Source organism: Macaca mulatta, chromosome 6 (genome assembly GCF_049350105.2).
Source record: "Macaca mulatta isolate MMU2019108-1 chromosome 6, T2T-MMU8v2.0, whole genome shotgun sequence".
Taxonomy (NCBI): domain Eukaryota; kingdom Metazoa; phylum Chordata; class Mammalia; order Primates; family Cercopithecidae; genus Macaca; species Macaca mulatta.
Window position 1 is genome coordinate 37,039,262 of NC_133411.1, and position 14,750 is coordinate 37,054,011.

Genomic DNA, 14,750 nt, shown 5'->3' on the forward strand with positions numbered 1-14,750 from the left:
AAATTTATCAGAGAAATTTAATTTGAAAAACTGAATTAGTCCAGTCACAGTGGCTCACGCATGTAACATCAGCTACTCAGAAGCTGAGGTGGGAGGATTGCTTGAGGGCAGGAGTTCAAGACCAGCCTGGGCAACATAGAGAGACCCCATCTTTAAAAAAAAGAAATCAGCTGGGCACGGAGGCTCGTGCCTGTAATCCCAGCACTTTGGGAGGCCAAGGAGGGTGGATCTCCTGAGGTCAGGAGTTCAAGACCAGTTTGGCCAACATGGTGAAACCCCGTTTCTACTAAAAATACAAAAAAATTTAGCCAGACGTGGTGGTGTGTGCCTGTAGTCCCAGTTACTCGGGGAGCTGAGGCAGGGGAACTGCTTGAACCTGGGAGGTGAAGGTTGCGGTGAGCCGAGATTGCACCACTGCACTCTAGCTTGGGCAACAGAGCGAGACTCCATCTCAAAAAAAAATAAATAAATCAAAAAATAAATTAGTTGGCACAGGCCTATAGTCCCAGCTACTCAGGAAGCTAAGGCAGAGGATCTCTTGAACTCAGAAGTTCAGGGCTGCAATGAGCTATGATTGCAGCACCACTGTACTCCAGCCTGGGTGATAGAGCAAGACCTATCTCTAAAAAATGTTTTAAAAGAAATAATAGGAAAAAATCAAACAAATCTTGGCACCAAGAAACACATTTGCTGAACTGAATAATTCATTAGAGATGTTCAACAGCAAGATGGATCAAGTAGAGGAAAGAATCAGTAAGCTCAAAAACAGCCTATTTGAAAATATAAAGTCAGAGGAGAAAAGACAGAAAAAAGGATGAAATGGAACAAAGATTACTTACAAGGTATATAAAATTACCTCAAAAGACCAAATCTAAAAAGTATTGGTGTTCAAGAGGGAGTTGGGCAAGAGCAAGGGATAGAAATCTTCAAATAAATAGTAACAGAAAACTTTCCAAAACTTGAAAAGGCGATAAATATCCAGGAAAAGGAAGGTCAGGGAACACCAAACAGACCCACATAAAACTACCCCAAGGTATATAATAAATTCTCAAAGATCAAGGACAAAGAGTGGATCCTAAAAGCACCAAGAGAAAAGTGCCAAGTAACATAAAAAAGAGGTATAATTCATCTGAAAACAGACTTCACAATGGAAACCATACATGCCAGGGAGAGTAAAATGACATTTTCAAAGTGCTGAAAGAAGAACACCCGTTACCCAAGAATATTGTATACAGTAAAGCTATCCTTCCAATACGAAAGAGAGACAGAGTATCTCCCAAATAAAAGCTATGAGAATTCACAGCTACTAGATTACCAGATCTGTCTTATAAGAAAGGCTAAAGAGAGCTCTCCAATCTGGGGGAAAAAAAACACTAACATGCAAAAATAAAATATTTGAAGGTATAAAATCCACTAGTAAAATTAAGTGCATGGATGCAACCAGAATACTCTATACTGTAATTGTGGTGTGAAACCCACTCATTACTCTACTACGAAGCCCAAAAGACAAATCTATTGAAAACAAAATAATAGCCACAGCAACCTATTAATAGATAGGCAATACAAAAGTATACACATTGAGATAGCACAAAGTCAAAATGAGGGAGGGATGAAGTTAAAGTGCAGAGGTCATTTTTCTCTTTTTGATTATTGTTTGTATTCTGTTCTTTGTGACCTAAGTTATCATTTATTTAAAATAATTTGTTATGTCTATAAGATATTTTAGAAGCCTCATGGCAACCACAATACAAAAATTTATAATAGGATTCATTAAAAATAAAAAGCAATGAATTAAACATGCTTCCAGAGGAAACAACTTACCCACAAATGAAGACAGAAAGGAAGAAAGAAAGGAGTTACAAAACAACCAGAAAACAAGCAACAAAAAGTAATTACATATCAAAAAAAAAGTACTGAATATAAATGGACTCAATTATCCAATTAAAAGGCATATAGCTGAATGGAGAAAGAAACAAGACTCAACTATATGCTACATTAAAAAAAAAACCACTATACCCATAAAGACACAGTAGAGTAAAAGTGAAGGGATGGGAAAAGATATGCCATGCAACTGGAAACCAAAAAAGAGCAGAAATACTATACTTACATATCAGATTAGATAGAATATAGCCGGGTGCGGTGGCTCACGCCGGTAATCCCAGCACTTTGGGAGGCAGAGGCAGGCAGATTACCTGAGGTCAGGAGTACGAGACCAGCCTGGCCAACATGGAGAAACCTCGTTTCTACCAAAAATACAAAAATTAGCTGGGTGTGGTGGCACATGTCTGTAATCCCAGCTACTTGGGAGGCTGAGGCAGAAGAATAGCTTGAGGCCGGGAGACAGAGGTTGCAGTGAGCTAAGATTGTGCCATTGCACTCCAGCCTGGCTGACAGAGCAAGACTCTGTCAAAAAAAAAAAGAATACAAATAAAAGACTGTAAAAAGAGACAAAGAAGGTCTCTATAGAATGATTAAAGGGTCAGTTCAGCAAAAAGATAATAACAATTTTACATATCTGTGCACTTCATACCAGAGCTCCCAAGTATACAAAGCAAACATAAATAGATCTAAAGAGAGAGATAGAGTGCAATACTATAATAGTAGGGAACTTCAACATCCCACTTTCAGTAACGGACAGATTATCTAGACAGAAAGTCAACAAAGAAACACTGGAGTTAAGTTGATAGTAATAAATGCCTATACTAAAATGTTCAAAAGGCTTCATATAAACAATCTAATGATACACTTCAAGGAACTCTAAAAACAAGAACCAAAAAAAAAAAATCAAAATTAGTAGAAAGAAAAAAGTAAAAACATCAGAGCAGAAATAAGTGAAATTGAGACTAAAACAAAGACACAAGATCAATGAAGCAAAAAGTTGACTTTTTAAAAGAATAAACAAAATCAACAAATCTTTAGCCAGATGATATGGTGTGGCTGTGTTCCCATCCAAATCTTATCTCAAGTTGTGATCCTTAGTATTGGAAGAGGGACCTGGTGAGAGATGATTGGATCATGAGGGCAGATTTCCCTCTGGTTGTTCTCATGATAGTGAGTGAGTTCTCACAATATCTTGTTGTTTGAAAGTGTGTACAGCACTTCCTCCTTTGCTCATTTTCCTCTCCTGCTCTACCATGGTAAGACATTCTTGCTTCCCCTTTGCCTTCTGCTGTATGTAAAAGTAAGTTCCCTGAGGCCTCCCAGCCATGCTTCCTGTGAAGTCTGTGGAATTGTGAGTCAATTATACCTCTTTTCTTCATAAATTACCCATCTCAGGTAGTTCTTCATAGCAGTGTGGAAATAGATTAATACAGATAATTGGTACCAGAGAAGTGAGGCATTGCTATAAAGATACCTAAAAATGTAGAAATGACTTTGCAACTGGGTAATAGGCAGAGGTTGGAACAGTTTGGAGGGCTCAGAAGGAGACAGGAAGATGTGGAAAAGTTTGGAACTTTCTGGAGACTTGTTGAATGATTTTGACCAAAATGCTGACAGTGATATGGACAATGAAGTCCAGGCTGAGGTGATCTCAGATGGAAATGAGGAACTTACTGGGAAATGAAGCAAAGGTCACTCTTGCTATGCTTTAGCAAAGAAACTAGTGGCATTGTGACCTTGCTCTAGAGATTTGTGAAACTTTGAACTTGAGAGAGATAATTAGGGTATCTGGCTGAAGAAATTTCTAAGCAGCAAAGCATTCAAGACATGGTCTGGCTGCTTCTAAAAGCCCATGTTCATTTGCATAAGCAAAAAGAACTTATATTTCAAAGGGAAATAGAGTATAAACTTTTGAAAAATTTGCAGCCTGACCATGTGGTAGAAAAGAAAAACCCATTTTCTGGGGAGAAATTCAAGCAGCTACCTGCAGAAGCTTGTATAAGTAAAGAGGAGCCAAATGTTAATAACCAAGACAATGGGGAAAATATCTCTAAGGCATGTCAGAGACCTTCATGGCAGCCCCTACAATCACAGGCCCAGAGGCCTAGGAGGGGAAAATGGTTTTGTGAGCTAGGCCCAGGACCCCACTGCTCTGTTCAGCCTGGAGACATGGCACCTCCAGCTGCTCCAGCTCCAGTCATGGCTAAAAGAGGCCCAGGTACAGCTAAGGTCATTGCTTCAGAGGGTGCAAGCACCAAGACTTGGTGGTTTCCATGTGGAGTTAGGCCTGCAGGTATGCAGAAGGCAAGAGTTGAGATTTGGAAGCCTCCATCTAGTTTTCAGAGGACATATGAAAATGCCTTCATGTCTGCTGCAGGGGTGGAGCACTCATGGAGAACATCTACCAGGGCAGTGCAGAGGAGAAATGTGGGGCTGAAGCCCTCAAACAAAGTCCCCACTGAGGCATTGCCTAGTGGAGCTGTCCTCCAGACCCCAGAATGGTAGAACCACCAACAGCTTGCACCATCCTCCTGGAAAAGCTTTAGGCACTCAACACCAGATCACTAAAGCAGTCATAGGGGGCTATACCTTGCAGAGCCACAGGGACAGAGCTGCCCAAGGTCTTGGAAGGCCATCCTTTGCATCAGCATGCCCTGGATGTGAGATATGGAATCAAAGGAAATTATTTTGGCACTTTAAGATTTAATGGCTTCCTTGCTGGGTTTAAGACTTGCATGGGGCCTATACTCCCTTTGTTGAGGACAATTTCTCCCATTTGGAATGGGAGTATTTACCCAATGACTACACTCTCATGGTATCTTGGAAGTAACTGACTTGTTTTAGATTTAAAAGGCTCACAGGCAGAGGGGACTTGTCTTGCTTCAGATGAAACTTTGGACTTGGACTTTTGAATTAAGGCTGGAATGAGTTAAGATTTTGAGGGACTGTTGAAAAGGCATGGTTTTGTTTTGAATTATAAGAAGGACATGAGATTTGGAATGGGCCAGGAGTGGAATGACACAGCTTGGCTTTGTGACCCCACCCAACCTCACCTCAAATTGTGATCCTTAGTGTAGGAGAAGAGGCCTGGTGGGAGGTGATTGGATCATGTGTGCAGATTTCCCCTTGCTGTTCTCGTGACAGTGACTGAGTTCTCATGAGATTTGGATGTTTGAAAGTGTGTAGCACTTCCTGCCTTGCTTTCTTTCTCTCCTACTCCACCATGGTAAGATGTGCTTGCTTTCCCTTCACCTTCTGCCACAATTGTAAGTTTCCTGAGGCCTCCCAGCCACACTTCCTATACATCCTGTGGAACTGTGAGTCAATTGCACCTCTTTTCTTCATAAATTACCCAGTCTCAAGTAGTTCTTTACAGCAATGTGAAAACAGACTAATACACCAGACAAAAAAATAAAAAGAAGATCAAAAAAATAAAATCAGAAACAGAAAAAAAGATATAACAACTGAGACCACAGAAATACAAAGTATCATTAAAAGTCTCTATATTATTACAAACAACAATATGCCAACAAATTGGAAAACCTAGAAGAAAAGGATAAATTCCAAGGCACATAAAACCTACCAAGACTGAGCTATGAAGAAATAGAAAACCTCAACAAACTTATGATGAAGAATGAGATCAAAGCCATAATAAAGAGTCTCTCATTAAAGAAAAGCCCAGGACCTGATGAATTCACTGATGAATTCTATCAAACATCCAAATAACTAATTCCAATTCTACTCAAAGACTTCAAAACAATTAAAGATCAGGGACTATTTTCAAACTCATTCTATAGGACCAGCCATACTCTGATACCAAAATCAGACCGAGGCATAATAAGGAAAAAAAAAAAAAACTATAGGCCAATATAACAGATGAAGATAGATGCAAAATCCTCAACAAAATACTAGCAAATCAAATTCAACAACACATTAAAAAGATCATTCACCATGATCAAGTGAGATTTATCCCAAGGATGCAAGGGTAGTTCAACATATGCAAATCAACAAACATGATACATCACATTAACAGAACCAAGAACAAAAACCATATAATCATTTCAATAGATGCATAAAAGCATTCAGCAAAATCCAACACCTTTTTATGATTTAAAAAAAAAACCCTCAACAAACTAGGTATAGAAGGAACATACCTCAAAATCATAAAGGCTATATATGAGACACCACAACTAACATCATATCAAATAGCGAAAAATTGAAAATAGCTAAGATCTGAAATAAGACAAGGATGCCCACTTCCATTACTTTTATTCAACATCATAGTGGAAGTTCTGGACAGAGAAGTTAGGCAAGAGAAATAAAGACATCCAAATTGGAAAGGAAGTAGTCAAATTAGCCTTGTTCACAGAAAACATGATTTTATACTTAAAAAACTTAGAGACCCCAGCAAAAAACTATTAGAATTCATAAGCAAATTCAGTAAAGTTGCAGGATAAAAAAATCAACATACAAAAATCAGTAGCATTTCCATGTGCCAACAGCAAACAACCTGAAAAAGAGAGCAATAAAGAAATTCCATTTATAATAGCTACAAAAAAATATAAAATACCTAGAAATCAATTTAACAAAAGATGTAAAAGATATATATGGAAAACTGTAAAACTCCACTGAAAGAAATTGAAGAGGACACAAGAAATTGAAAGCTATTCCTTGTTCATGGACTAGAAGAATAAATGTTGTTAAAATGCCAAAACTATCCAAAGCAAACTTACAAATTCAATGCAATTATTATCAAATTATCAATGACATTATTCAGAGAAATAGAAAAAAAATTATAAAATGTATATGGAACCATAAAAGATCCTAAGTAACCAAAGCGATCCTCAGCAAAAAGATTAAAGCCAGAGGCATCAAACTACATGACTTCAAAATACACTGCAAACATATAGTAACCAAATCAGCATGGTCCTGGCATGAAAACAAACACATAGACCAACGGAACAGAAGAGCCTAGATAAAAACTCACACATGTATAGTGACCTTATCTTCAATAAAGATACCAAGAACATACAATGAGGAAAGGACAGTCTTTACAATAAATGATGCTGGAGAAACTGTAAAACTGGATAGATACAAACAATAAAACCAAACCACTATCTCTCACCATACAAAAAAATAAGGTCAAAGTGGATTTAAAACTTAATTCTAAGATTTAAAACTATGAAACTACTAGAAGAAGACATTGAGGAACTATTCCAAGATATTGGTCTCAGCAAAGACTTTTTTAGTTAGACGTCAAAAGTACAGGCAACCAAAGCAAAAATAGACAAATGGGATTACATTGAGCCAAAAAGCTTCTGCACAGCAAAGGAAACAGTCAACAAAATGAAAAGACAAACCAAAAATGGAGAAAATATTTGCAAACTATTCATTTCACAATGGATTAATAACCAGAATATATAAGCAGCTCAAACAACTTAATAGCAAATAATTTAGTTAAACATAGGAAAAAGATCTGAATAGACATTTCTCAAAATAACCAACAGGTATATAAGAAAATGTTCAGCATTATTTATCATCAGAAAAATGCAAATCAAAATCACAATGTGATATCATCTCATCACAGTTAAATGGCTTTTATCTGAAAGACAGGGAATAATGAATGCTGACAAGAAAGTCAAGAAAGGGGAACCCTCATACACTGTAAATTAGTACAGCCGCTATGGAAAACTCTACTAAGAATCTCCAAAAAACTAAAGACAGAACTACCATATGATGCAGCAATTCCACTACTGGATATACAATCCAAAAGAAAAAAGTCAGTATGTCGAAGAGATAGCTGCATTCTCAGGTTTATTGCAGCACTGTTTACAATAACCAAAATAAGGCAATCAACCTAAGTGCACATCAGTGGACTAATGGATAAAGAAAACGTGATTTAAATCCACAATGAAATATTATTCAGCTATAGAAAATAATGAAATCCTGTAATTTACAGCAACATGGATTGAATTAGAGGCCATTATATTAAGTGAAATAAGCCAAGCATAGAAAGAGAAATATCCCATGTTCTCATCCATATGTAGCAGCTTACAAAAGTGGATCTTATGAAAGTAAAGAGCAGACCGGTGATTACTAGAGACCAGAAATGGTAGTGTAGAGGGGAGATGGATAGAGGTTGATTAATGAGTACACAGCTATAGCTTTACAGAAGAAATAAGATCTTGTGTTTGAAAGATAAGTAGGGTGACTATAGTTTACAATAATTTATTGTATATTTCAAAGTAGCTAGAAGAGAATAATTTGAATATTTCTAGAATAAAGAAAGAACAAATATTCAAGGTCATGCATATCCCAATTATATGATTTGATCCTTACAAATTATATAAATGTATTAAGTTATCACATGTACCCTGAAAATATGTACATCTATTATGCAGCAATAAAAAAGTATAAATCTTTTTTAAAAGGAAAAAGAGTCAGAACCTCAAATAATTATGTTCTCCTTTAGGCTGCTATCCTATACTTGATATTTCAGTTATGAATTGGAAAAATATTACATGTGAGCACAAGAAACCTACACTTCTTCAGTATCCCTGAAGTCATTCAGTTATTAAAGTTTTAAATAAGGAAGTGATGGAAACATGTAGTTAACAAATGTTGAAATATTTCAATACACTGATTTGGCTATCAGACTATCAAAAACAACCCAATCAAGTGTTTTTCCTATTTTCAGAGCTCTACCCAAATACGACTGCAAAATAGAAGAAAGAATATTTCATCTCAACCTCAGAACTGTCCAAAGATTGAGGAATACTGAAAGAAACTCCAGAACAACTGAACCCCAACACTTGAACCTAAAGATAAAACTGAACAGATCCATGGATCCACAGAATCATTGTGGATTTTGGTGTGCATGGTCTGTTAAAGTAGTGGGTCTATAGCTTTCAGCAGTTTCTCAAAGGCTATTGGAACCACCAAAATAAGATGACCATATATTACTGCTGAGAAATCAGATTGACTATAAGGCAGATACAAAGGGAAATGTATAAAAAGGATATTCAGTGAACATTCTGAAACTCAACCTAGAGGGTGATCAAGAGTGCATTAAAACTATCTGAACATTAACAAGGCCTAAAGTTTACCTTCAGAATTTTATAATGACTCAGACTTTTTCTCCCAAGATGGTTAATTTTTGATGTTGTTCAAAGTTTCAGAAACCCTCAGAATGAGAAACCCAGAACCTGAAAACCCAGATTCACCCAACTCTGTTATTAATTTCTCATTTGACATTAAACAAATTATTTAAGTTCTCTGGTCCTCCTTCTACGTGTCTGTCAACAGAATTTGATGAGTTTCATTTTAGTTACCATTCTTTGGAGGCAATGAGTCAATTAAGAACTTTTGACATCATTATGCACAATTTATGTATAGCTACAAATTTTTCAAGCATATGAGGTCATGTTAATCATATATTCCCATCTCAGTTCATAATTAAGAGGCTCCCTGGGAAATCTTTCATAAATTTCAAGTCTCTCAAGAATAGAAAGTAACCTGTGGGATAGGAAGAACTTCTATACTTACATAATAAAAGCTTGAAATATGGCAAAATACTTCTGTTCAAAAAAAATTTAAGCCATACTATTGTGTAGTGTTCCTCAAAATTATTAATAATAATGTGTGGAAAGTTGTCTAGAATAGGATGACACTCAGGTAAGTGGTAAAACACAGAAGTATGGCATGTGAAGTCTTAGTCTACAGACCCCAATAAGAATTCCAATACTTAACATGAACACACACCCACACACACATTTATTCATCCCGAAATAAGACTACATTCAAAAAAGATTTTACTATACAGCTCTATAAAAAAGATATTATCACTTTTTTCTTAGAGTAAAAGAATATAAAAATTAGTTTTTAAAAAAGATACCTGGGATTAAAAGGTTTCCACTCTGAGGAAGCATAGTCACATTATGACCATGCTCTTGAAGAATCTGAGACACCCGGTTCAACAGTAGGTAATGGCTTCCACCTAGAAACAATGCACAATGTCATTCTGTACAGATGAAAATAGAGTTTCTGATGACAATATGGGAGTTGGCAGGAGGGAATGGAAATTCAGCAGAAAAAGTTTAGGGAAGAGGAAAGGTGAACAGTGAGCAGATGGACACAAGCGCTTCCTGTTCCTCAATCTCACTTTGGGTAATGCCTGGCACGTGCACCCAAAGCCTTCCTGTCCTATGTGCAGGATCTGTGGCAATCCTCCATCAAAGATTTCCATTTGTGGCTCAAAGTCTCTGTGTCAGTATAATGAGCTTCTCTGTGATTACGCCTGTAAAAGTTGCTCATCTTAAGGTACATACTGCATGTTAATTGGGGCCTTAGAGAGACACTGTCTCCAAAATATAACTGCAATGATAGAAAAAACAGCACAGTAGTGTCAACATTAGTATGAAGAGTTCCTAATGAGCAATCAGTCAGAGCTATCTGTCATTCTATTCTGGAAAAGTATGCTACTGTAGCAGACAGAAATATAGAAGTTACAAGGTGAGTCTAAGAAACTGCCATTGGACAGAAGCTACTACTTAGAGCCCAAATCTTTGTGATTCAAATGTATTTGGCAGGAAATTACTCAATTTGGCCAGTATTCAACTTATAATTAAGATATCTGAGGACAACTGTGGAGCCCTTGGGGTGGGCCTACAAGATCCTGGTTGCACCAAAAACTAAGGAATCACTGATTCTAGGAAAACCCTACCACGCTAAGGAAAGAGAAGCTTGGTCCTCAAAAGAGGTAAAAATTTTATCACATTAATATCTTCTCTTAGAAGATCCTTCACTAGAATCTAAGGGTCTCAGCAGCAAAAGAAAAGGAAGATCAGAAGAGAAATTAATGGAAAAATGCCAAGAGTTTGAGGATGGAGGTGGAAGGGGAGTAGAGAAGTACTGTGCAGCTCTCTGAATGACTCGGTTTACTTATACCCAGACGTGAATTGTCTAAAGCAACGACGGATGTATAAAGTACAAATCTGCAACAGGTCTTGCTCAAATTTTAATCCATGTAAGAACAGGGAATCGGGAAGAAGGGGTCCTCGCAGAAACAGCCATTCATAGTGAGTCTTAAGAGGTCAAATGGCTTTCTGGGGCAAAGACCAGGATTCCAGCCCCTGGATTCAGAAATGACACCAGCTTCCTTTTGGAGTCTGAGGAAGGAGGACGGTGTACTTTCAAGAAGTCAAGAAGCTCTGTTGCAATGGACTAACACGGTTTCTTAGTGATTTTTGAAAATCCTTAGTGAAAAGGGCTTCAGAGCAGAAGTTGTGGTGAGCGTGGTCTTGGGGTAAGAAACCCTAAACAATTCTTCATGGGACATTAGGGAGGCCTCGTGGGCTCTTAAGAAAGGCATCTCACTTCCTGTCCCTCAGTTGCCCTCTCAGAAAACCAAAGTGGACACTAAATTAGATGATCCGTGGTTCCTTCCAGCTCTACAAGCCCTGATTCTCCGTGATCTAAAAGGACTCCATTAGAGCCCACTACGGATTGAAATAAAGTCTTGGGGAGGCTCGATCCTCGGATTGAGCTCATATATAATTCTCTTTCATCTTCTACTTCCTTTGAAATAAAAGTAAAATAAAACTGAGGCCCAAAATGCTGAATTAACAGTTCCATGAATCCCTCAAAAACGGTCAGCGGCACAGGTAAAAGGAAGGAGACTCCAAAAGATCCGAATGACCTGGGTCCTCTCCTCAGACCTGGGCAGTTCTCCAGGTTTCCCGTGGAGGAAAACACTCCACTGGCCTTGCAGCCATGAAATACCTGCCTGCGCCACCCTGGCTCCGGACGCAGCTTCACAACATTTGCGGTGCTGCCCTCAGGAGCGCCTTTCCCTGGTCTCCAAGAGCCTGAAAACGCTCACCACCGTTTCTACTGGAAGTTACTGCGCACCCCCGCCCCATGGAGCTTAGGGTGAGCCTCTGAAAGTCCCACTGCGCTCTGGAGAAGGCAGCGCAGGAACTCAAGCTCTGGTCCTGGTCTCAAATTTCTGGCCCCAACCCTGCGGGATGGGGAGCGCGTCCTGAACAAGAAGAGAGAGGAAAGGAGAGTCTCTTTTCTCCAAAACTATCTTCCCCACCTCAGCAACAGAGGCCCCTCTCTGCCCCACAGCTGGATGGGCTTCCCCCTCTTCCAGCCGGGTCCGCAAGCCCAGCCTGGAAAATCGCCTGGATGACTCTGATCAAGCGCCGTTCGCTGGAGCCCTGGCAGTGCGGGTATCCGGGACGCGCCTGTCTGGGAATTCTCCGGCCAAGCACTCACCCAGTGTAGATATTGTCAGGATTTTGGCAGCCTCTGAGAGCAGGACCCCAGAGAGAAGGAAGCCCACTAGAAGCAGCACCCGCTGCCCAGCCATGCTCACTTCCACAGAAGCCGCGGATCTCAGCCTGGGCTGCGCGCCCTGCGCCCGGCTAAGGAACTCTGTGCACCTCAGTGCGCCAAAGGCACCGGCTGTGGGCCTAGGAAGACGTAGGAGAGAGGATTCTGCCAATTCTCTTGCCCTTCTGTTCGTTCTCTTTCCCTCTGCCCCTCCTCCCTGGGTGCATGCTCCATGCGTTAATCTGCCCTCACCCTATCAAACTACCTGAAGTCAGTAGGAGGGGGTTGGTAACCTGATCTGTAATCTTTCTCTGCCTGTGTAATCACAGCTGTCCTATCTGGAAAATCCTTACTAAGAGCCAGGAATGACAGGAGCCTCAGTAAACCACGTTAATGAAGGCTCCATCCCCAAGGAAACTGCCTGTCTTTTGTGGAGCTGTCTGAACTTATGGTACTCTACTTCCCTTCCAGCTGCCTCTATTACCTCACAGTGCCATCTCCATGCCCCCATTTTCCCCAGAAACCTGCTGAAAATCTCTAGCTAGTGTCGCAAGCTCAAGATGTCCCCGAGAGCAAATCCTTAAGGGAAACTGATCTACCCTCTCTGAGGGCCTCTTTAGAAGATAACGTTCATGAAGAGGAGCTACTAGTGTTCTAATTCTGGAAGTCACTCTGGGTCTGTACCTGGAGACTGAAATTCAAACACAGAGACTATGATTCTGAATGTGTATCATAAAATAGACCTGGTGATACTTTGATAATCTCCCCAAAGCACAAACTGAGAATAGCTTGTAATTCCACCCCCTTGAAAGGTCAACCCTGGGAAGGACAGGGATCACTATACCAGATATGGTCACCTTTGTACTCTCTATCCTCAAACCAAGACTTCCTTTAGGAAAGGCTTTCAGAGCAATTCTAGATAGGCAGAGAAATCCTTCCATGGATTATATCTACCGGCTGCAATGGGCCCTTGAATTCTGCTTGTCCTATTCCTGCCTTCAGTTTACAAGTATTATATTTTTAATCTGAATTTAAAGCATTACATTTTGTTTAAAGCATTGCATTTGTGCATCCCTCACCTAGACATGTCCATTGTGGAGAGGGAGGAAATGAGAAAGAGAGAGAGTTAGACAGACACATGCACAAACATACACACACCCACACACACACTTACACACACACGGGCTGGGGGAAGGGAAAGGGAGAAGGGGAAAGAGAAGTGTGGTGAGGAAAGGTTTACCGGTCATCACAAGACTCCAGTCCATCTATTCTTATACCTTTTATAATGCATTAGCAAAATAAAGGACTTGCTATCAAGCTCCAAGCTCTTCATTTATTCAGCAATTATTTTGACAGCTAATTATTACACCAGTTATTGTTTGCTTGTCAGACAGATGCTAAACACAATAAGAAATGAAATACATAATATATTCTTGGTAAATGCTACCAAGAGAAAGCAAACAAGGAAAGAGATACGAAAGGTCTAGTATGATTTACACCAACTCTAAAAAATTACTGGAGTATGAGAGAAAAATGAGCACAATACTTGATGATATTAAGTAGTTACTGTTGCTTTGGAGAAGAATTTTATGTTATTATGAAAGGAAATTAAATTTGGGGACCCCAAACTCATTTGACCAAAGGGAAAGGTCAAGCTTGGAACTGGGTCGCACAAACCTGCCTCTCCCTTTTGGTTCCTAAATGAGATGGCTACAAGATGGAAAGCTACACACCGCCCCCATATGTTGCCCACAAGGAAATTCCTAATGAGCTCTTAAAATTTTGTGGTGGCAATGCAAACTGATAGCTTATTTTTACAGGTGCAGTCACCCCCAGTCCACCACATATAAATGCATATCTGCCCCATTTTGTCTATGTTATCTTATGTAAAAATGCAGATTCCCTGCATTTTTTTCTCTGCTCCATTTGTTTTATGTCATCTTATATAAAAAATGCAGATCGGCTGGCGCAGTGGCTCATGCCTGTAATCCCAGCACTTTGGGAGGCCGAGGTGGGTGGATCACAAAGTCAGGAGATTGAGACCATCCTGGCCAACATGGTGAAACCCTGTCTCTACTAAAAATACAAAAATTAGCTGGGCATGGTGGCACGTGCCTATAACCCCAGCTACTCTGGAGGCTGAGGCAGAAGAATCGCTGGAACCCAGGAGGCAGAGGCTGTAGTGAGCCAAGATCGCGCCACTGCACTCAAGCCTGGTGATAGAGCGAGACTCCGATTCACTGAGCCAGACAAAGGTGTGAATGACTATTTTTCCCTACCCACCCCTTACATGAAAATTGTGTACTTCTCAATATCCTACCATCTCCCCTTTAAATTTAGAACCCTCAAAATCATCTTTGGAGAAAGGCAAAGACCTATCTCCTGGTGCACATCCTTAACTTTGGCAAATAAATCTCCTAAAATGATTGAGTATTGTCTCATCATTCTTCTCTATTGACATCTAGTAACCATGGAGGGATCCTGAGTGAAAGTGACCCAGCCTGCAGTCTCTCATCTCTCGGTGTTTGGTACCA

At 39.6% G+C, this 14,750-nt stretch overlaps 1 protein-coding gene across 1 annotated transcript in view; it reads right to left on the reverse strand.

The window, feature by feature from the left end:
- The window catches only part of UGT3A1 (UDP glycosyltransferase family 3 member A1), a 43,350-nt gene extending 30,857 nt beyond the window's left edge, over positions 1-12,493 (reverse strand). Inside the window, exons 1-2 of the mRNA XM_001093373.5 lie at positions 12,160-12,493; positions 9,776-9,877 (exon numbers count right to left, since the gene is read on the reverse strand). Coding sequence (XP_001093373.3) covers positions 9,776-9,877; positions 12,160-12,253 — 196 coding nt within the window. The 5' untranslated portion in view covers positions 12,254-12,493. The remainder of the gene's footprint in view (positions 1-9,775; positions 9,878-12,159) is intronic.
- Positions 12,494-14,750: the final 2,257 nt, after the last annotated feature.